This window comes from Spizellomyces punctatus, assembly GCF_000182565.1.
Source record: "Spizellomyces punctatus DAOM BR117 chromosome Unknown supercont1.6, whole genome shotgun sequence".
Taxonomy (NCBI): domain Eukaryota; kingdom Fungi; phylum Chytridiomycota; class Chytridiomycetes; order Spizellomycetales; family Spizellomycetaceae; genus Spizellomyces; species Spizellomyces punctatus.
The window spans coordinates 581526-598491 of record NW_015971542.1 but is presented as its reverse complement, the minus strand read 5'-3'; the positions used below and the strand labels follow the sequence as shown (position 1 = coordinate 598491).

Genomic DNA, 16966 nt, shown 5'->3' with positions numbered 1-16966 from the left:
TTTTTGTGAGCAAGGGGCACAACTCGCCATCGTTACTAAGCATGCGCTTGCAACGTTAAATGTCTTGTAACTCCGAAGAAGAAGACGGCCCGAAGCTGCCGAGCGGCCTGGCACATCATCCCTCCTGTTTTTGCTTTACCACCTTTGTTGAAAAGGCCACCGCTCTCATCTGAACCTCATCTGCATCCCATAGAAAACGTACTCTCCAACCGGTTAGGGAAAATGCGACCACTTTCAGTGTTCACAAAGCCCTTTTCCTCCAAAGACAAGCACCCCCATGCCAATCCTATCACTGATGGCCTTGACGACGCTACTGGAAAGAAATCAAAGAAACACCGCAGATTGTCGAAGATACTCCATATTGGACACAAGAGCAAGTCAAAACACGAACGAAAGCCTTCCACCGACTCTACCGAAAAGGAGCAAATCTCTTCAATCACAACAGATCTTTTAGAGGTTGAAATTGAGCACCGTAATTCGAGAGAATACATATGGGCAGAACAAGTTAGACGTCTAAGTAGTGACATATCTGAACGAACTAGCTCAGATGGCCTCGTCAGAAGCAGTTTGTCAGACGGGGATACGACCTTGGTATCATCTCCGAGCAAAGGCCATTCCTACCGTCAATCGGGCCCTTCTGATTTGTCTTTTGCGGATTTGAAAATGGAAGAACACGAAGTGGTATGTAATAACTGCTTTTTCGACCCATGGCTCCCTGTGTTCAAATTCGTGTCATATAGGACGTCTCTGGAACCTCTACCCCTACGTACCTTCGCCGTCGCTCTTCTTCCATTTACACAAACGGGTCTACTCGCACACATGTGGATGATCCGGATGAAGAATTTGTTCCACTCCCAAAAGAGCCATTGGACTTGAGCAAAGGACCTCAACTCAAGTTGGATTTGTGGGAGACCTACACTCCTCGTTCGTCATCCACGGAACCGACCAGTTATCCATTTGGTTTTGACACTAACAGACTCTCACCTACCACACCCCGTTCCCCATCCCTCCGATCCGATCTCTCTGATGCGATACTGGAATCTCCGAACTCAGCTATAGAAAAGCTGGCAGCGTTGATGGGTTCCATAGCTGACGAAGCATATCTAGGCATGCCCGATGCCAAGAGGACGTCATATACCCGTTCCTCCCCAGACGCCAACCAATTCACCATGAGCAGGTCAATCGATTTGCCCACTGCTGCCGAGCGCCACCAAAGCAAAAGCAAATTGGATTTGGGCAGACGAAGAGCTTCCCGCCGACGTGTCGACCTTAATGACGACACAGCATGTAAAGAGTATGAAAGGATGCTGTCAAAGTTTGAACGGCATTTTTCACAAATGCAAATGGTTTAGAGAATAGTTGTAATGGGTTTTGGGATACTAGCACGTCATTTTTTTTGGTCAAAAGTGTATTATATGCAAGCGTTTTGGATTTCATGCAAATATCAATTGTCGCGTTTTTTGATTCTCTTATCTAATATTCTGCACATCTAAATTATTATACACGATAATGTGCTCCCAAACTCCTTGCACGGTCAGCCACTTAGTCTTCATCAGAGCTCTGCGCAAATTTGACAGAATAAGATTCGGTATCGATCCTACCGCCTCGGTAGCTTCCCCGTTTTTTCTGCGAAGATAAACAAGTGTGAATATGGATCCTGCGAGGACGAAACGCAGATCGCGCGCAAGCAAGCACAAAAATACCTTGTTCTTCTCGTTACGGAATCCCTTTCCCCTGGTAACAATCAAATCTTGGTGAGCCTTGAGACCGTAACTGCTATCGGCACCGCCTTTTGCCATGTACGCATTGTTGATAATCTTTTGCGGATCTACTTCTTCTTCTTTCACGCGTTGGAACCGCTGCAGCAACATCGATTAGCACAGTTGGTAATGTCAGCGGCGCGATCAAAATTCTACCTCAGTCTTCTGTGCAGAGCCATTGACCTGCTTTTGCTTCTTGGTAGAAGGGCCTGAGCTCGAGGTGCCATTGGGAGCAGGAGAGTTTGCTTCAGCATCCTCATTTCGTTTTCGTTTCTTATCCGGGCGTTTTGGCGTCTCTGGTTCAGTTTCCTTGACCTTCCTTTTGTTATCAACTTTCGACTTTGTTTCAGCCTTCCTTTTCGTTTCACGCCGCTTTGCCTTAACCTTTTTCCGCTTTGCATCGCTATCAGAACTGGAGCTTTCACTACTCTCTGAATCTGAGGATTCGCTGCTAGAAGACGATGATTCCGTTGAATCTGAATCAGAAGAATCGCTACTGGAAGACGATTCCGTTGAATCTGAATCGGAAGACTCGCTACTGGAAGTTGATTCCGTTGAGTCTGAATCGGAGGACTCGCTACTCGAAGACGATTCCGTTGAGTCTGAATCGGAAGATTCACTACTAGAAGACGACGATTCCGTTGAATCTGAATCGGAAGAATCACTGCTTGAAGACGACGATTCCTCCTTTTTGGCTTTTGCTGCTGTCTTCGCCTTGCCCCTCTAATGCACGAACCATTCAAAATTACGCATCAATTTTAACCAAAATTGTATTTTTCACCTCTTTTAATATCTTTGAACTCTGATTATCTGAGTAATCCTGCTCGTCCTCAGAACTTGATCCTTCCTCACTACTGTCGCTCCCAGAGGAGTCACGTGCACCACTACCTTTAGTGACTTTCTGTGATTTTCTCGGTGCTTCCTCATTTTCACTACTTTCGCTGGAATCAGACCCAGAGTCCGACTCTGATTCCGAGTCTGATGTTTCATGCTCTTCTTTAAGATCAATGCTGCTGCTAGTGCATAAGCCCATGCCGCGGAGTAATGAGTGTCAGGGATAGCATACCTCTGCCGCAGCTTGATATAAGCTTCATATAATTCTATAAGTGTTTTGCCATCCTCGGCACTAGCATCCTTAGTCTAGAAGGAAGCTAAAGATATTAGAACCCGTCCGAGGACGCATGCTGGCACCAACGTTCTTACACATAGTGGTAGCTCCTTTTTCAAGGCCTTTGCAGCTTTCGCGGCACCAGAATCTTCCAGAAATCTTAGTACTAGAGGAAGTAGACCTTCAAGTGTGGCCGAGGATGTCATGTTTCGTTAGGGAAAAGCTTGGGAAAATCGCCTGCGATCTAGCTACAGGAGCTAAGCCCAAAAACAATTCACACGCAACCATTGGTCACGTGATTTAGTTGCTACGACAACGCCGAAGGGTTGAGCTAAAAGGTTTCGACTTTCGCAGTTCATTGGTGGCCCAGTGGCGGTAGATTCTACGAAGCAAATCAGGTCATAGATCGACGATCTCTGTTCGACGGAGCCTGACGGACTTGCGTTACCGAAGGATAATTTTAGTGGAGGGTTTGGCCGCAGGAATTGCGAAGCAATAAGTGACATTCATTATGCCCAAAAATAAGGGAAAGGGAGGAAAGAACAGGAAGAGGTGAGTCGAAGTATCCGACGTAAGGTCTAGTAGGTTTGGAGGGTATTGATACGAAGTCCTTGTGGGAGATTGTCACTTTAAAGGAAATGCTTGTTGATTTGCGATTGTCCTCCATTAATCATATAACTATCGCTCTCAGGGGAAAGAATGAGAACGAGTCCGAGAAACGTGAATTGGTGTTCAAAGAGGACGGACAAGAGTATGCCACTGTAACGAAGATGCTGGGAAATGGTTGGGTGGAGGCTCAATGTTGTGATGGGGAGAAGCGATTGGCCCACATTCGTGGAGCTTTCAGGAAGAAGGTTTGGTGGGTTTCTATGTTGTCATTTAATCGCCATTGTTTGTCCTTACCATTCATCACATGTTTGTCCTATTCACAGGATTACACAGGGTGACTTGGTACTACTAGGTCTGCGAGACTATCAGGACTCCAAGGCCGACGTTATTTTGAAATACACCCCAGATGAAGCCCGAATGTTGAAATCATATGGAGAACTACCCGACAACATCAAAATCAACGACACACAGATCATGGAGGACTCAGACGAGGGTAAATGTTTACTTCTTTCTGTTCGTAGATATTATGGCTTACCTGACCGCCGATTTCTGCAGAGGTCAACGTCGAGTTCGATATCGACGAGATCTAAAAGGGGGCGGCGGCTGCGTGTGTATCTGCATCGCAAGACCACATCGCTGTGTAGCGATCGCTCAGAGGAGTCAACCAGTGTCCTGATATCAGGGGGATTGGTGTCCCTCTTGTCTATACCGACTCATCGACTTCTATTGCTGATAACCGAGGAGGCAACTGAAGGGATGGCGTCCCCATGTATTCATAACCACAATACATTTCTCCCGCTCTGTGCAATACTCTCCAAGTAGTATGTCAATCTTCTTGTAGCGGATATTACTCTTCGTCATCCGTGTCGCTTCCGAATTCCGTGCCCTTTGCAACCTTCATTTTCACTCTAGGATTTACCAGGCTCTTTGCCATGCTTGCTTTTTTCACCGGTGCGCTACGTTTTGACGGGCCTACATGCAGTGTGGCGTTCACAAAGATCAGTATCCTGGACTCCATACTGATGTAATTAGAAGGTTCATGGGATATACCTATGTCCATTGTCAGGTTGGATGCCATTCCTTTTATTCTTTCCAGTTCTCTCTTGGCAGCTTGCAGTTCATCTTCCAACTGTCTTATCCTTTCATCTAAGATAAGCGGTCACGATGGATGGATAGTACACTGTCTATATGTCGAAATACAACACACCGGCTCTTGGAAATGCATCGGTATGCGGCCTCCCAATTGAAGCATCAGCCAATAATAGAAGCAAGTTCCTGAGAGCTTCAAATGTCTCATACTCCTTTCCTTTCAATTGAATTTTGAATGGGTATGTAGCAATCGGGTCGACTATCAACTATGCGCCATTATTTACGGTTATGTACAACAGGCTGTGTCATAATCGAACTGCATACTTCAGCAGACCGTCCGCTCCTTTCGATAATAGCGATATCTCGGGCCCTCCAGGCAGTTTCAAAACGAGTACTTTGATGCGTATCTGATAACTAATATGCAGGCAGACACAGAACACAGTTCATAGTGGTATGCCACTAAATGCAAAAGGTGCAACTCTGTTCACAAGAGGCATACCAAACTTTCTTGGTCTGAATTCGCTAAACGCGCTTCGTAAAGGTGCGACTCTCCCACAAGCTGGACGATCCAGAGATCCCCGGTAAGGGACGAACTCAGGACATATCGAGTACTGTGGCTCTCAATGACTTGCACATGGTTGCGGAAGACGTCAGTAAGGCCCGCCATTTCAGGCATTTCTTGCTGGGCGGATCGCAACTCGCCCAAATCTGGTTCTAATGCGCAGTCACGTGCGTTGGTAATGGATTGGCGTTCGTGGCGAACTTTTGAAGCGACTGCGACATTAGTGCGCGGACATTGGTCTCGTCGAGCATTTATTATGCGAACACGGAGCATTCGAGCACTTGTCGACTCAGTACGCGCGTAGACGCGCACGTTCTTGGCAGGGGTAGTGTGTTTCTGTCCCGTGATGCGAGAGATCCACCAGGACGAAGACTTGCCCGCGAGCGGATTTTACGGCGTCGTTCGAGAGAATATTGTAGCTCTGCTTTTTGCGTTGGCTCTGGAGGGCATCTCAGCGCTGTTACTACGTAGATATCGCATTCGAAGAGTGAGCAATGGAACAAAGAATTTCTCGTGGGAAAGTGGGGCAACCTGGAATCGGGATGATCTTGGAGATGACGGGAGCTCTCTAAGAAGACGCCGGTCGACTTCCGATCATTATGCTAGTAACTCTACCATGAGCACCATGAACTATAGCAGCATCAATGATTCGACGGAGGACGACGATGAGCTGGCCGAATCCTCCATAGCAGTTATGTTCTGTTGCACTGGCTTAGGTGCCGCTACAGCAGGCTTTTTGTTACTGCCACTGACTGCCGGGTTTGGTGACTACATAGAGAAATCTATGCTAGATAGGTACTTGCATTAAAGCTTGGTCTCCCGGTTTTTTTGGCCTTTCAGAAAGCTAATCCGATCCTATTGGTGTTTGTATCGCCAATCATAGATTTTGGAATTATACCTCCATTGCTTCCTCTCTCTCACTCTACGGACTTATGCCATTTTGCTATTTTATTCTTGAAGCCCATGGAAGGACGTGGTTGGCAAAAACTAAAGAATGTCTCCAGGTTTTGGTGCTGTTCTGGGCTCTCGGAGCTGGCCTACTGTTCATCATAACCAAGACGCTCGGGGTTGAAGCTTTCATAGAAACACACCCGTGGCTATCTGCCTTGAACATTGTCGTCAGTATACCGTGCGGCGTACTTGCTGGCCTAGCTACACCACGTGGGGTGGTGCAGTTATTTACATTGCCCGGGAGTTTCGCGCTCCCTTTGGATCATAAGAAGAGAACCAGGGACTCAATAACTGAATTGGAATTTGAGATTATGGCATTGGAAAACAAACTGCACAATAATCAGGAGACGAGAAAAGACACCGCGCGAAGGGGCCAACTCGATGGGGAGGTGGACACCGAGGCAATCGTTTGGAAAATTTCCGCTCTCCGAGCTGACATAGGCAAATTGCGGCAACTGGAGCGTTACAGCCCATTGATGCGAATTCTGATCGCTGTCTCGCTCTTTTCCATGTCACTCGTGGGATGGATTTCGGTATTGATGAGGATATTATCGAGCTTGGCAGATGAAGTTCTAAGTCAAAACATCCTGTGGCGAGTCGGTGAACCTCCACCCAGGTGGTGGACTCTCTCAGAGCCTATATCGGTGGCCTACTTTGGTCTGGCAACCACAGTTGGGTTCTATAGGCTAGCACCCAAACTTGTCTTCCAAGTTCATAACACACCTGCCCGGCAGGTCATTGGCAGTATTATGCTATTGCTCACCGTCTCTGTAACACTACCTCTTGTGGTTCAGAGCTTGGGGTTAACTAAATGGGATGTGGGATTGTGCCCAGAGCTGGTCGTTCTTGCACATCGTCCTTGGTTGCTGGCTACCTATAGATTAGCAATGCTGTGGTTAATGGCCACTGGTCGACGGTAATAGTTTAATCTAATAAAATATTTCTTATATCATATCTTCATAATAACTCGTTCGTACCTTTATTCCCACTGTGTATAATACCAAAGTCAGAATGAGATCACGTGCAACTTTGAGCCGGATCCATTTGTTGTGTTCAACCCTGTTGAGGTTGGGTAGTTGAGATCACGAAGGATACTCAAATCCATTCTCTAGCTTTGCGTTTGAAATGACCCAGGTACAAAGTAACGGGTCTGCGGACGACAATCAGTCAGCTCCATCCTTGAAAGATCTTGTGGAACACTCCATCAAGCGAACACATGAGGTCTTCCTGGCCAATTTTGGCATAACAGCACCTGCGGATCCCCCAAGGTTTGTTGCCGGAATAACTAGTTGCTCATAACGAATGGTCGAGGAAGCTTAAATCTGATGCGCATTTGTAGTCAGCGTTTGAAGTTGAGTTCGAAGATTGCGGATGAGTGGGACCATGTGAGGGAATTGCCCAAGGTTGTCCAGGCACAGACAGCCAAACCTATACCTGCGAGAGCACCGGGTTCGGCTGTTTCGGCAAGTCAACCACAGTCGGTTGTCAGGGGTAAGCAGCTGTCAGTAGCTTGTGCATAGGTGTAAAGTCTAATGCCGCGTCGCAGAAGCGAACGCTGCCGAAGCGTCTGATAGTACTGTCCAGACACTCATTCACACGCTGCCCGTCAACCGAGAACAGGGGTAGGCTCCAGTACGGGTGCAAGTGTTGAATTTTTATGGAAACTTACCCTGAGCCCTTTTTACAGAAGGCAAGTACCTCAAGCGGCAGCCGGCGTGGTTGCACTTCGGAACCAGGGAGCTTTACCTGGCGGTCCCAGAACCTCGGATGCATCATCGGCACTAATACGAATCAAGGAACCGCGGAAAGTCCCAAAACCAAAGTGGCATGCACCATGGAAGCTTATGCGGGTGGGTATCTGTCTCTTGAAATCTGAGAAGATTCAAACTGATGACAATTTGCATTGGGTTCGTAGGTTATCAGCGGTCATTTGGGATGGGTACGTTCTGTGGCGATTGAACCAGGCAACGAGTGGTTTGCAACCGGAGCGGGCGATCGGGTGATTAAGGTAAGATTATCTTGAATGGTTGCAAGGGTTTGCGTGCTGCTCATCCGATGGGATCTTGCAAGATTTGGGACCTGGCTTCAGGCACTTTGAAATTGACTTTGACGGGACATATCGCTTCGGTGCGCGGCCTGGCGGTATCACCACGGCATCCATACCTCTTCTCTGCTGGTGAAGACAAAATGGTAAAATGTTGGGATCTTGAATACAACAAGGTGATCCGGCACTATCACGGTCACCTTAGCGGTGTTTACACATTGGCGTTGCACCCAACACTGGATCTCCTTGTCACTGGAGGCAGAGACTCCGCTGCTAGGGTGAGTAGTTAGACCTGCAAATAGCTTCCGTTGTCGCTTGAAGCACTGACGAGTCGCCTATCTTCCAGGTTTGGGACATGCGTACGAAAGCACAGGTCTTTGCTTTGACGGGGCACACATCAACCGTGTCTGATGTGAAGTGTCAGGAAGCCGATCCACAGGTCATCTCCGCATCGATGGACTCGACAATACGGCTCTGGGATCTTGCTGCTGGGAAAACAATGACGACACTGACACATCACAAAAAGGCAGTCAGAGCCCTTGCGATCAATCCAATGGAGTTTACCTTTGCAAGTGCAAGTCCAGATAACATTAAGCAGTGGAAGTGTCCAGAAGGAAATTTCATCCAGAATCTCGAGGGCCACAATTCCATTGTTAATACCTTGGCTTGTAATCAAGAGGGAGTACTATTCTCGGGAGGTACGGGTTGGCAATGGTTCGCGCGGATTGCGGTTGCGAGTGTCTTACTGCATCCCATATGACAGGTGATAACGGCTCCATGTACTTTTGGGATTACAAAACTGGGTACAATTTCCAAACCGGAGAGTCCCTCGTACAGCCTGGATCGTTGGATAGCGAAGCAGGCATTTTCTGCTCAGCATTTGATAAAACTGGTTCCCGATTGATCACAGGAGAGGCAGATAAAACAATAAAGATTTGGAAGGAGGATGAGAACGCTGTAAGTGACGAGGCGCAGGAGACACCACCGCAGTGGTGCTAATTGTCTTTCGTAGACGCCCGAAACGCACCCAATCAACTGGCGACCAACGCTCGGACGAGGAAGGTTTTGACCTTCGCTTTTATATGCTCAGCTCGTGCCTTTAGCGGTTTGTAATAATAACAATACATGTACAGCGTATCTTTTGTCGACACACGGGTTTCCTGGCTGTTGTGTATAGAGGGATGTCTAGCCGTCCCACTCCCATGATTTTCGAGTTTGTACTCATGAGGTGCAAGGCAAAAAGTTCTCTTGGCTGCATGAAATCAAATACACGAAATGCACAAATGTACTTACGCAATAGATGCGGGCCTCCTCATGAAAACATTTTGAAGGGGGCCGTTGCTACAGTATTTCGTCAATGTCCAAGTGCTTCTAAGCAACCACTCCAAAATGCTGAATTCTGCCTCAATTCCACATTTTCTGCCTCGTCAAAAAAATCCACGTCGCCGCTCTACTTGGCTCTCCAGCAAAATTACTTTCTCAATTAAAAATTACGCCTTCGACTCGGCATTCCGACGACATTAATCCATGTCGACTGACAGGTACGGCACGATTCCTCAGAGTAAACATAATCAACTGGTTTCTCCTCCCACATCCATTGTTGTCATCGCTACCACTCTCCATCCTAGATTATTTATACATTCATATCCACATCGGGAAAGCAACCCACTTCATCATTGCTTAGGGATGACGAGCGCCGAAGGGGCTCGGAGACCGCCTTCTGTACGGACTGTACTGAGGTGAACGCCGGCCTGCTAAATGAACACAATGATAAGCAGACCGCCGAAATGACTGGAAACCGTGTTGAACTCACCAGCAGGAGCAGGCGGGGGAGAGCGCGGACGGTCCCTGCCAAAGTCATCACCGGGCGCACCGCGAGCTGGGCGCGTAGTGGATTTGATCTCATCCTTCTTGTCGAGACCAATGTCCCAGTCGATTTTCAAACGACGACCTTCGACGAGAAATCCATCGTACCTACACCAGGACAACACGGTCATTCTTCACAGTAATTGCGCTTGCTAGGGTAGTCATTCCTGCTTACTTATTTTTGGCATCTTCGGCATCGCGGCGATCTTCGTAAGCGACAAAAGCGAAGCTGGCAACGTGAACTCATGAGACAGATGCTGAGGGGAAAAATAACGAAACGTCTGAGGTAATACCCTTTGTTACGGCCAGTAAAGCGATCGAATGGCACAGAAACACTACGCAGCCTTCCGTAGCGGTCGAAAAGATCTTGGACTATGCAAGTAACGATCAGTACCTCGACTGCACAGGACAGCTCATTCAATGCAATTTACCGTCTTCTTCACGGAAACTGTAGGGCAGATTTCCGACGTACAGACAGGACGTCGTTTGTCGCTGTTCGTCATTTCCTCTGAAAAAGTATCATTGATATTGTGAATGGAGCAGCGACAAAAAGCCAGGTATACGCACTTTATCACTTCATAACGTCTCCTCGGGGGCGGGCTACGGCGCCTGTAGCCGCCGCCTCCGCCGCCATAGCGGCCTCCATAGCCTTCTTCATAACGTCCACCGTAGCCTCCATAACTGCCTCTAGGAGGATATCCGCCTCGACCCTCATACCCTCGATCGTAACCACCGTAACCGCGCTCGTAAGGAGGTTCGTAGCCACGACCATCATAGGGCGCAGGCCCACGAGAGTCGTAGTATTGTGGGTGAGGACGTCCACCGCGTGGAGAAGGCGATCTACGTCCACCTCGAGGAGACATGGATCTGCGGCGAGCGCCCGGGGAACGGGACCGATCGCGATTACCTCGTGGAGCACCGTAAGGTGCTGGAGGAGGCGGAGGGGCATCCCCAGCGGGGGGGATTGGAGCAGAATTACCGCTGTATGCCATCATCAAAGAAGATCCCCTGTTCAGGTTAAATTCTGCTCGTTGAGATGAAAGATGTTGCTCGTTGCGTCCCCCTCGCGATTTTCGTGAGACTGGCTGGGTTGTAGCCATATCCTTTTAGGGATTGAAATTGAGTTCCATGGACATTCGAATGTGCCCATCCAACGTCACCAGCCAACTTCCTTCCGGAAGATCGCTGAAGGAGCAATGTACGCAATTTCTCTTATAGAGGACAATGGCGAACGCCATCTCTTGGAAGCGGAAAAGGACAAGGAAGGAATAATCATTTTGGGGCGGAAAATATGGGGCGTGGAAACCAAACGATGCAGCAGACAGCAGGGTGCGACAGCAATGCACACTTGGCCGTGAAACAGTTCTTTTCTAACCACAGAGTTTACAGTACAATTGAAATACAATAACGAGACTGGCTCAATCACTATACGACAGCTAGGTCCCAATGACTCATTTGTGCGGATTGACGGGGCTGCTGAAGAAGCTGTCGGGAAAGACAATGAATTTGAACTCCGAAGCGGCGACGGTTTTTTCTTAGTGTGTTTACTTTGCCCAGTTCGTCGGATGCGTTTAGCTGTGGTACTCAGACTCATTAAACGATGCATGACAGCTACAAGGGGAGCATTACTACCAGATCGAAGTTAAACTCTTGGACGGGCAACCATCGGCCATCGCTGGAAAGAAGCGGCCACCGGGAACGACGGATGATGATGATGAACGAGTTTCGAAAAGGCGTGTGCACGGACGATCCTCTACAAAAGTACAGGATGTGAAAGCGACACTGCGTAACAGGAGGCGTAGATCCATCGATCAAGATCAGGACGACTATTACGATCCGGATGATCCCGATTTCGTCGTCTCTGATGAGGACGTTGAATATGAAGAAGACGAAGACGAGGACGAAATGGAAGGACCAGACGACCTGCTGGATGATGTGGACTCAAGGCGAGTCTGCAAGTATGGACAATCATGCTACCGCAAGAATCCTATGCATTTTGCAGAGTTTGCACATCCTTGGCTCGATAAAGACTCCTCCCAGTTGAATGCCAAGCTAACGAAAAGCGGTACCTCAACAGGGGATGTAAAAACTCGGCGATCGAGCAGATCGTCTGCAACACGCAAGGTTAGTTACCGTGACGAAGAAGATGATGGTGGGGTGAACGAGAAGGACGTATCGTCGAATATACCAAACCCTATCAAGATCTCCAGCCCCGTAACAAACCTACCTCCGGTTTTGAGTCGTTCCTCTGTCGAGGATAAGGACACTGAGGCTGACCAAGGCGATGCCGACCAGAAGATACCGATCAACACCAATGATTCTGGTGAGACCTGTCAAAGTCTTGGGGATGTACGGCAGAGTAGACTACCAGATAACAAACGAGTCGATGATTCCAACCACACAGATCATGGTGTTGGTGGGTAATGGAAATCTTTCAAATACATGCTGCCTTTTGACGAGGTTTGCTAGATAGAATTGCCGTTGCATCAATTTCAACAACCGAAGGCCAATTTGACGTAGATAAAGCAGCAGAGTGTGCATCGAAAATCATTCGCGAGTTTCTTAGCCTCCCCACATGGCTCAATGTTGAATGCGTCCTTGTTGACGCTAACGAGGCCATTTTGAATCAATTTCATCAGGTAACAAGGTTGACATTCCTCCCATTCATTTAGATTTCAGCAATGTGCGACATGAAATCTTACCGCCACTCAACTCAATTGTCTGTCATAGCGGTTGGCAGACCTACCGCGTTTTCGAGTCATTCAAGGCGACATATCTAGAATGCACACATCACAAGGACTGGCATGTCGGGCAATTGTTGTAGAAACATCATGGAGGTGGAAACCGTGTATGTAGCGAAACCCTGCAGTATCACTTAAAGGATCAAACTTCTCATCAATTTATGCAGCGGCAACCGCAAGCTGTAAGGCGGTGCATGAACGCGCGGGCGTGGAGCTAATGCAGTCAGCTAAACAGCTCTATCCGAAACCAGCTGAGGTTTGAACGGCTTGCTTCATGCACATTAGCTTGCAATTTAACGTACGTTGGTGATTGACGTGCAGATTGGCAAAGCGTATCCCGTACCTGTAGAAAGTACATCGCCTCTGTTCATGGACGAGCATGTTGAACAGGTTATCTTCTCTGTCTCCAAAGTACCGAGCCTGTGCTGATAGTCGTACAGGTCATTCATGTGGTTGGACCAAATTTAAACCCAAAGAGACCTGATTGTCTTAGTAATGACGATGATGCTGTTGCAAAGCTTGAGACGGTGTACAAGGCAATCTTCAACTCCTTCGCTGATCTGAGGGGATTGACCACATCGGATCGTACCACCGACACAAAGAACGCATGTAAGTGCACAGTTGTGCGTTGAGATGATTGATCTTAATGGATCATTGTTGAGACTTTTATACAGTCAGTGTTTTAATGTCACAGCCGAGAACTCCCGTATCTCTCGGTGACGAAGCAGATGTGGCCGATATGCCCAAATCTGGAGGAAGATGGAATGACGCTCTTAGACCGTACTGCCTGCATCCCGAACAGCACCCCCAGGATGTGTTATCCTACGATGATCATTTAGTTGTCATCCGGGACAAGTATCCCAAGGTGCAGACAACCGCTGTGATCTCATCTTCAGCTCGACTTCCGAGATTTTCATACTGGTTGATAGGCAAAAAAGCATCTCTTAATTCTTCCGAGGCAACCCCGTGACGGGCTTGCGGTCTTATCGAGAGAAGATTTACCTCTTTTGGATAGCATGAAACGAAAGGCGGATGAGGTCGTGAACGAGATGCGTAAGAAAGATGCTTCGCTAGAATTTCGCATCGGGTTTCACGCCATTCCTAGTATGAGGTGTGTGGTCCAGATACCGGGATGCAAAAGGAAGCCTTTCACATATCTAGCTTTGATCAAATGTAACAGGCAGCTCCACATGCATGTTATCAGCCAAGATTTCGACTCGGCGGCGCTGAAGAACAAGAAGCACTGGAACTCATTTACCTCACAGTTTTTTCTTGACTTCGATACGGTTCGATCTATGCTAGACGCAAAGGGCCAAGTGCGGGTGAGGGTTACGTCATATGTTAGAGCGGGTCGGCAGCTGCACTGGGCCCTTATAACTGACGTTTTATTCAAGTACAATGAAGCGACTTACGAGGCAATGTTGAAAGGCCCGTTGCTGTGCCATCGATGCAAAACCGAATGCCGCAACATTCCAAGCCTCAAAAAACATATAGCAGAGTGTGGGATAAAACAATAATTGTCCTGCGGCACTTTAGTGATCAATTTGTAAAGCTTGCTGCAGTGTGTATCCGGTTATATTGGAGTCTCTCATGAATTGAATGAAACCATGAAAATACAGCTTTATCGGTTCATGCTACTGAAGCTATATGACAACCCACTGTTTTGCCTGTAGGCCAATACACCACAACTAGACTGCCCCTATCTAAGGCAGGATCTCCTTTGGAAGCAACTATCGATTTCCCCCTTTCTAAATGTATTACCAAATTGGAGTGTGCGGTCCACCGACTAGTGTAACTTGACAGTGATACCCCACAGCGGTTGACCTTTAGATCGAAGCTCCGAGATGGGACTCCTACGTTCGGCTGTGGGTGTATTTCTTCCATCCGTAAGAATCGATCCTGTCACTGATCGCGGTCGTTGAGGCGATGCAATTGGCAAAACATACGCATCAAAAACTGATATTGTTCGACGACGAGCGGCATAAGTATTCTGTGTCATCGGTTCTTGGGAAGGTCGTCCGACGTTCGCTTGCAAACGTCGGGTGAAGGCGGATCTTGCTCTCAAGGATGATGGCGCTCGAGGTGGAGTGAAAGTTACGCCAGTTCTATCTAGCGAATATCGACTATTGGCGAAAGAGAGCGAAAAAGGCGCACCATCTGAACCATCTTCTTGTTTCACGAAGGCTGGTTTTTGATAATGACCGTCCTTAAATGCTCGTAATCGAGCTCGTAGCAATTTTAATTCTGCTCGTGACCACCAAGAGTTCACCTTCGGAGAGTTTGATCTAGACATATCAATGTCCGAGAGGGACTCTCGTAACACCACAGCTGGTTTAACAAGTAAACTTCGTCGGCGAGGAGGTCGTTGTATGATATCGTCATCACGATTATCCTCGACATTCGCCGCCTGCGAGCGGGTCGCGACCGAGGATGCTACTATCTCACTGGCGTCCCCATATGCTGGCATTGTCGGTGGTAAGCGAATGATTTCTTCTGGTCTCAGAATGGCGCGCTCAACCACTTCTCGTCGAATAAACAAATACTTTTCCTCGAAAGCTGACAGAATATGATCACATTCCAGGAGCTGCTCTTCGCGAGCTGGAGTATTTGAGGGACCACCTCTTCTTCTCCGGGTAGATCTCGGCCGGAAGGCTCCGCTAAAGCTATCTACCGACATACGCCGTCGAGCGCTACTAGGAGAACTGAACAGACTAGTTCGCCTTGACCGTTCCTGTTTTTGATTACCTGTTCCAAACTGGCTGTCCACCCCAAAGACATTTGATGTGCGGCGTCCTTGTGTAATCATTGTGATTTCAGTTGGATTGATAGAAGGTCGCCTAGAGACTGTAGGGTTACTAGCTACGAATCCGCGGAACGCATGCGGTGAGGCCGACAGGCGGCGTTCTGCAACTGATTGAGGTTCGGCGACAGTCGAAGATCCTGCTGCTTGGTGGGTAGACTTGGGATGCGCCAGTTGTACAGAAGATGGTCTCGCTGGAACTTTGCCAGTTGTACCCTCGGACTCTGCACTGCGATATGCACTCTTCGGCTGAACAGTCACGGCTTCTTTCTTCGGGGCACCACCTGTAAAACGCATGGGAGCCAACTTCGCAACGCGCTTTACTCTGCGCCTTTTCGCTTCCCGAACAATCTTGATCGGCTCAGATTGAACATCATTGGGAGTGTCTTGCTTTGGCGATGGCGGCTTGTTGGGTTTTCTATATTGTACCCGGGAAAAATTGGCATACAATATTCGAGTGTGAGGTAGGCTCGGGTTTTGCTTTTGCGCTTCTTGTAAAGCCTGCCTTCGTAGATGTGCCTCCAATAGATTAGGCAGACGGAATGGAAACTCTTCCTTTTGTGGAGTACGCTCAGTGTCATTCATCGCTTCCTCACTCAGTTGGCCTAAATCATGGCCTTGGTTGGCCGCTAGCTCCGATCCAGGTGAACTGGATCTGCCTTCATGCAGGACAACAGGACGTCTTTCGCTGTCATCATGTTGACCTTCTACCTCTTGAGTAGGTTCCAAGTAACTTTGACTGTTTTTGAAAGATGTGAGATCGGTTTCCAGGAGTGGTTTACAGGTCTCAGCAATGATCGGTTCAATGGGTTCCGTGAGCGGATCTACAGCGCTGAGACGTAACGTAGCCTCTGGTGGCTGACGACTGCCGACCACCAGAGAGTACGGGAAAGGATAGGCGCGACCGCTCATCTATTGGGCATGGGGGATCATTTCAAGCTTGACTTTGACACATACAAGTTATTCAGTTATTGTTTGGATTCTGAGATCGGAATTGCTGACATAATCCATAGTGATCTGCGCCACTTGGAAATCGACAGCATTTTCCACTGCGCAAGTCCTGCCAGCTCGCTTTGACCTTTGCATTCTGACAATTTCATCCCCATAAGGATCCAGCGTTGCTCAAGACTGTTTTGATAACAAGGTGAAAACTGAAAGTGAACGAGGCCAGTCCAGTACTTGTTGGAGGAGGTTTACAGTGTACAGGGTCGGAGGAACGAGCTGGCATCACAGAATGTGCTTTCTTGTCAATCCATAGTCCAAGGCCAAAATTCGGCCAGTAAGAATGATCTAGCAACAAGACGTAAAAAAAGGACGGAAACGCTTTCAACTGCAAAAACCCGTGGCGGGTGGCTGGCGTATCCATTAGATATCCTCATGACGTGTCCGATCATGTCGTGGGTGTTGTAAATTGCCCATGATCCCTCCCCTTGTTT

The 16966-nt window shown here is 48.1% G+C and overlaps 9 protein-coding genes across 10 annotated transcripts; 5 read left to right on the top strand and 4 right to left on the bottom strand.

The window, feature by feature from the left end:
• The first annotated feature begins 58 nt into the window (after nt 1-58).
• SPPG_03924 (uncharacterized protein) lies at nt 59-1479 on the top strand. The gene is made up of 2 exons (XM_016752173.1): nt 59-681; nt 741-1479. The coding sequence occupies exons 1-2, from the start codon at nt 223-225 to the stop codon at nt 1350-1352; spliced, it is 1071 nt and encodes a 356-aa protein (XP_016608857.1). The 5' UTR covers nt 59-222; the 3' UTR covers nt 1353-1479.
• SPPG_03923 (uncharacterized protein) lies at nt 1380-3107 on the bottom strand. Its single transcript, XM_016752172.1, has 6 exons — nt 2964-3107; nt 2827-2900; nt 2542-2773; nt 1917-2483; nt 1704-1859; nt 1380-1626 (listed from the first exon to the last, which is right to left on the bottom strand). Exons 1-6 carry the CDS (start codon nt 3072-3074, stop codon nt 1543-1545), a joined length of 1224 nt encoding a protein of 407 aa, XP_016608856.1. The 5' UTR covers nt 3075-3107; the 3' UTR covers nt 1380-1542.
• A 122-nt stretch (nt 3108-3229) lies between these two features.
• SPPG_03922 (eukaryotic translation initiation factor 1A, Y-chromosomal) lies at nt 3230-4295 on the top strand. The gene is made up of 4 exons (XM_016752171.1): nt 3230-3420; nt 3560-3727; nt 3801-3970; nt 4033-4295. Exons 1-4 carry the CDS (start codon nt 3380-3382, stop codon nt 4065-4067), a joined length of 414 nt encoding a protein of 137 aa, XP_016608855.1. The 5' UTR covers nt 3230-3379; the 3' UTR covers nt 4068-4295.
• SPPG_03921 (uncharacterized protein) lies at nt 4214-5249 on the bottom strand. Its single transcript, XM_016752170.1, has 5 exons — nt 5066-5249; nt 4891-4980; nt 4685-4832; nt 4528-4623; nt 4214-4449 (listed from the first exon to the last, which is right to left on the bottom strand). The coding sequence occupies exons 1-5, from the start codon at nt 5240-5242 to the stop codon at nt 4325-4327; spliced, it is 636 nt and encodes a 211-aa protein (XP_016608854.1). The 5' UTR covers nt 5243-5249; the 3' UTR covers nt 4214-4324.
• A 29-nt stretch (nt 5250-5278) lies between these two features.
• SPPG_09160 (uncharacterized protein) lies at nt 5279-7053 on the top strand. The gene is made up of 2 exons (XM_016757317.1): nt 5279-5923; nt 6012-7053. The coding sequence occupies exons 1-2, from the start codon at nt 5475-5477 to the stop codon at nt 6997-6999; spliced, it is 1437 nt and encodes a 478-aa protein (XP_016608853.1). The 5' UTR covers nt 5279-5474; the 3' UTR covers nt 7000-7053.
• A 106-nt stretch (nt 7054-7159) lies between these two features.
• Nucleotides 7160-9386, top strand: SPPG_09159 (uncharacterized protein). Its single transcript, XM_016757316.1, has 9 exons — nt 7160-7347; nt 7419-7570; nt 7626-7701; nt 7767-7929; nt 7995-8087; nt 8150-8401; nt 8470-8821; nt 8887-9080; nt 9136-9386. The coding sequence occupies exons 1-9, from the start codon at nt 7205-7207 to the stop codon at nt 9190-9192; spliced, it is 1482 nt and encodes a 493-aa protein (XP_016608852.1). The 5' UTR covers nt 7160-7204; the 3' UTR covers nt 9193-9386.
• SPPG_03919 (uncharacterized protein) lies at nt 9207-11065 on the bottom strand. Its single transcript, XM_016752169.1, has 6 exons — nt 10557-11065; nt 10421-10497; nt 10283-10361; nt 10165-10218; nt 9937-10097; nt 9207-9877 (listed from the first exon to the last, which is right to left on the bottom strand). Exons 1-6 carry the CDS (start codon nt 10982-10984, stop codon nt 9804-9806), a joined length of 873 nt encoding a protein of 290 aa, XP_016608851.1. The 5' UTR covers nt 10985-11065; the 3' UTR covers nt 9207-9803.
• An 86-nt stretch (nt 11066-11151) lies between these two features.
• Nucleotides 11152-14372, top strand: SPPG_03918. 2 transcript variants are annotated; one of them, XM_016752168.1, is made up of 12 exons: nt 11152-11318; nt 11379-11527; nt 11601-12405; nt 12459-12628; nt 12720-12837; nt 12898-12986; nt 13052-13120; nt 13171-13339; nt 13405-13595; nt 13660-13841; nt 13911-14052; nt 14125-14372. In XM_016752168.1, exons 1-12 carry the CDS (start codon nt 11186-11188, stop codon nt 14245-14247), a joined length of 2340 nt encoding a protein of 779 aa, XP_016608850.1. In that variant the 5' UTR covers nt 11152-11185; the 3' UTR covers nt 14248-14372. The 2 variants fall into 2 exon arrangements, with proteins under 2 accessions (XP_016608850.1, XP_016608849.1); XM_016752167.1 differs by having other exon boundaries at nt 11379-12405.
• Nucleotides 14282-16598, bottom strand: SPPG_03917 (uncharacterized protein). Its single transcript, XM_016752166.1, has one exon. The coding sequence runs from the start codon at nt 16440-16442 to the stop codon at nt 14517-14519; it is 1926 nt and encodes a 641-aa protein (XP_016608848.1). The 5' UTR covers nt 16443-16598; the 3' UTR covers nt 14282-14516.
• Between the last annotated feature and the right edge of the window lie 368 nt (nt 16599-16966).

Bases quoted from the DNA above. Each gene is read 5' to 3' on its own strand.
- SPPG_03924 (XM_016752173.1), top strand. From the start codon at position 223: ATGCGACCACTTTCAGTGTTCACAAAGCCCTTTTCCTCCAAAGACAAG. The intron at 682-740 runs GTATGTAATAAC...CGTGTCATATAG, and splicing joins AAATGGAAGAACACGAAGTG to GACGTCTCTGGAACCTCTAC.
- SPPG_03923 (XM_016752172.1), bottom strand. From the start codon at position 3,074: ATGACATCCTCGGCCACACTTGAAGGTCTACTTCCTCTAGTACTAAGA. The intron at 2,484-2,541 runs GTGAAAAATACA...TTCGTGCATTAG, and splicing joins GTTCAAAGATATTAAAAGAG to AGGGGCAAGGCGAAGACAGC. The intron at 1,627-1,703 runs GTATTTTTGTGC...TTATCTTCGCAG, and splicing joins TCCGTAACGAGAAGAACAAG to AAAAAACGGGGAAGCTACCG.
- SPPG_03922 (XM_016752171.1), top strand. From the start codon at position 3,380: ATGCCCAAAAATAAGGGAAAGGGAGGAAAGAACAGGAAGAG. The intron at 3,421-3,559 runs GTGAGTCGAAGT...TATCGCTCTCAG, and splicing joins GGAGGAAAGAACAGGAAGAG to GGGAAAGAATGAGAACGAGT. The intron at 3,971-4,032 runs GTAAATGTTTAC...CGATTTCTGCAG, and splicing joins CATGGAGGACTCAGACGAGG to AGGTCAACGTCGAGTTCGAT.
- SPPG_03921 (XM_016752170.1), bottom strand. From the start codon at position 5,242: ATGCCTGAAATGGCGGGCCTTACTGACGTCTTCCGCAACCATGTGCAA. The intron at 4,833-4,890 runs GTATGCAGTTCG...AATGGCGCATAG, and splicing joins GGAGCGGACGGTCTGCTGAA to TTGATAGTCGACCCGATTGC. The intron at 4,624-4,684 runs GTGTGTTGTATT...CGCTTATCTTAG, and splicing joins CGATGCATTTCCAAGAGCCG to ATGAAAGGATAAGACAGTTG.
- SPPG_09160 (XM_016757317.1), top strand. From the start codon at position 5,475: ATGCGAGAGATCCACCAGGACGAAGACTTGCCCGCGAGCGGATTTTAC. The intron at 5,924-6,011 runs GTACTTGCATTA...CGCCAATCATAG, and splicing joins GAGAAATCTATGCTAGATAG to ATTTTGGAATTATACCTCCA.
- SPPG_09159 (XM_016757316.1), top strand. From the start codon at position 7,205: ATGACCCAGGTACAAAGTAACGGGTCTGCGGACGACAATCAGTCAGCT. The intron at 7,930-7,994 runs GTGGGTATCTGT...TTGGGTTCGTAG, and splicing joins CACCATGGAAGCTTATGCGG to GTTATCAGCGGTCATTTGGG. The intron at 8,088-8,149 runs GTAAGATTATCT...GGATCTTGCAAG, and splicing joins CGGGCGATCGGGTGATTAAG to ATTTGGGACCTGGCTTCAGG.
- SPPG_03919 (XM_016752169.1), bottom strand. From the start codon at position 10,984: ATGATGGCATACAGCGGTAATTCTGCTCCAATCCCCCCCGCTGGGGAT. The intron at 10,498-10,556 runs GTGCGTATACCT...ATACTTTTTCAG, and splicing joins AGACGTTATGAAGTGATAAA to AGGAAATGACGAACAGCGAC. The intron at 9,878-9,936 runs GTGAGTTCAACA...GTGTTCATTTAG, and splicing joins TCCCCCGCCTGCTCCTGCTG to CAGGCCGGCGTTCACCTCAG.
- SPPG_03918 (XM_016752168.1), top strand. From the start codon at position 11,186: ATGTACGCAATTTCTCTTATAGAGGACAATGGCGAACGCCATCTCTTG. The intron at 12,987-13,051 runs GTTTGAACGGCT...ATTGACGTGCAG, and splicing joins TCTATCCGAAACCAGCTGAG to ATTGGCAAAGCGTATCCCGT. The intron at 13,340-13,404 runs GTAAGTGCACAG...ACTTTTATACAG, and splicing joins CACCGACACAAAGAACGCAT to TCAGTGTTTTAATGTCACAG.
- SPPG_03917 (XM_016752166.1), bottom strand. From the start codon at position 16,442: ATGAGCGGTCGCGCCTATCCTTTCCCGTACTCTCTGGTGGTCGGCAGT.